This window comes from Tachysurus vachellii, chromosome 7, assembly GCF_030014155.1.
Source record: "Tachysurus vachellii isolate PV-2020 chromosome 7, HZAU_Pvac_v1, whole genome shotgun sequence".
Classification (NCBI taxonomy): domain Eukaryota; kingdom Metazoa; phylum Chordata; class Actinopteri; order Siluriformes; family Bagridae; genus Tachysurus; species Tachysurus vachellii.
Genome location: NC_083466.1, coordinates 2,360,001 through 2,362,500, shown reverse-complemented (window position 1 = coordinate 2,362,500; position 2,500 = coordinate 2,360,001). Strand labels below are relative to the sequence as shown.

The window sequence follows — 2,500 nt, the reverse complement described above, 5'->3', positions numbered from 1 at the left end:
TTTAAAAAAAAATAAAACATTATATTCCTTTAAGCAACACACATTTTTATTACATCATCACATTTCAGCATTGAGCCGCGTTTTGATTCCAGACGAAATGTTTTTTTTTTTCCTTTCTTCAAGCGACGTCTTGAAGAAGATTTCTTATTCTAATCCGTCATTGTTTCTATAGTAACAGCTACTGCGTTTCTATAGTAACAGCTACTGCTTTTTGCTAATCAGTTCGTCGACGTCTGCTTTTCCACGTCGGACAGACACTTTGGATGACCGATGTGTTATTTCGGACCGTCTCGTTATTTGTGTGCGACTTTTTTTCCTCTTAGTCACACAGAGTTGCTCAGACACACAGAGATTTAGCTCCTGGACCTGCGCCCTGCTCCTGACATTTCTGTCCCTGAAGTCAGCATTCGCTCACCTACAGTTACATCTCTCTGACAACACAGTGTTTTACAGCCAACGGTGTGAAATTGTCAGTTTTTTTCTGTGACGTTATATTAACAATCCTGTCCTTACTGATCTAACGCATACGTGCGGTTACCATTTTGTTTGTGTAGCGCAGAGATGTGCGGTACAGTTCGAGAATTCCCTCGGCAACGTTCCCTCTGCGTCGTGTTTGTCTGCGTAACCATGGAAGCGGTGTTAACACACACTCACTCTCTCTCTCTCTCTCTCTCTCACACTCACATTCTGTCTCTCGTCTCTGTCTCTAGTCACGGATGAGGACACAGTCAAGAGATACTACGCCAAGTTTGAGGAGACATTCTTCCAAACATGCGAGAAGGAGCTGGCCAAAATCAACACGTTTTATTCAGGTACTCAAATGTAAACACTCGAGCCAGCATACCGTAATCCAGTACATTCTTTCACATCTGGAGGCCCTTTTAGCTCCATTATAATAGAATCCAATAAACCATGGTTGGAGAACATGTCCAGGAAAAAAAAATTGTCAAAAACACCAATCTGTCAGGATTAGGGTTGCAAAATTCCGGAAATTTTCAAGGCTGGAAACTTTCCATGGGAATTAATGGGAATATATGGAAATAAACTGGGAATTTTACCTATAACAAGGAACTTAAATGTAGTTAAAGAAATCTTGCAGCATAATTTTGTTTAAAACAACAAGATTTAATGCAATTTAAATAGAATTTGTACCCTGCGTTCCTCGGTCACTCGCACACAGCACACTGCTTACTGGAGGGCCATTGAGGTCAAACCCACTGCAGGTACTTACATTCTTCCATAACATGCACAGTAACACTTTATTTTAGGGTCATTTAACTTGTTGCTTATTAGCATGAATAATAATAGAATATTGGCTCTTTATTAGTACTTATTAATCACATATTAATGCCTTATTCTGCATTACATTATTCTACATTCTTAATTGTACCCAATACCTAAACTTAATAACTACCTTATTAACTCTTAATAAGCAGTAAATTAGGAGTGTTACCACATGTACAGATAATTTGATGACCCCCCCCCCCACACACACACACACACACACACACACACTCACTCACTCCCCCTGAAATTAAAAGAACATCCTCCATATATCACTTAAGGGGGGAGGGGAGGGGTTCACCTCCATTTTCCAGGCCTTGACTACCACAGAGATCAGAGACCTAATAAGGTTGAGAAAAAATGCTTCATTTTACATTTTGATTGGGACTTTTTTTTAGAAGGGCAAGGGGTGGGGGATGCTTTCATTTTACAGCAATCATAGGGAAATATGTTTATTACAGTTATTAAGTTTATTATGTTTATTACAAGCATAATAATGTTTATTATGCTTTTGTGTTACTTAATGAAATAATCAATTAAAGTTCTACTTACAATTAAATCAGTCAAGAGGTCATTTTTAAAATTTGTATTACCTTGCATGCATGTCTGCTTATGACCAAACAAAATGTTTATTTATGTTTGTGTATGATATAGTTTATATACGTTTCCCTATATTTCCAAATAATACCCATAAATTCCCGTAAAGTTTCCAATTTTGGATATACCCAAAATTCCCCAGATTAAGTTCCCGTGGAAAGTTTCCAGAAATTTACCGGAAACTTTTCGCCCCTTTGCAACCCTAGTCATGATTTAGTGTCTTCCTGCCATATTATGACCGCTAGCAACCGCACATGGCTTCATCCATCAGATCATAAAAACATTTTTGTCTCCTTTGTCTCCATCTGCAGAGAAACTGGCCGAGGCCCAGAGGCGCTTCGCCACGTTGCAGAATGAGTTGCAGTCGTCTCTAGATGCCCAGCGCGAAAGCAGCCGTGCCCCGGGCCTGCGTCCTCGGCGACGCGCCGTCTTCCACCTGTCCCAGCAGGAGCGCTGCAAACACCGCAACATCAAGGACCTGCAGCTGGCCTTTAGCGAGTTCTACCTCAGCCTCATACTGCTGCAGAACTATCAGGTCTCAATCATCCGATACTCTACCGCTCTCTCAGTCGTTTATCTCAGTACGTAATTCATATTTTAGTTACTTAACCTTCTTCCT

General features: G+C 40.3%; 1 protein-coding gene across 1 annotated transcript in view; it reads left to right on the top strand.

Moving 5' to 3' along the window:
- xpr1b (xenotropic and polytropic retrovirus receptor 1b) overlaps nt 1–2,500 on the top strand; it is a 21,305-nt gene that overhangs the window by 11,403 nt on the left and 7,402 nt on the right. Inside the window, exons 3-4 of the mRNA XM_060873864.1 lie at nt 711–812; nt 2,193–2,416. Coding sequence (XP_060729847.1) covers nt 711–812; nt 2,193–2,416 — 326 coding nt within the window. The remainder of the gene's footprint in view (nt 1–710; nt 813–2,192; nt 2,417–2,500) is intronic.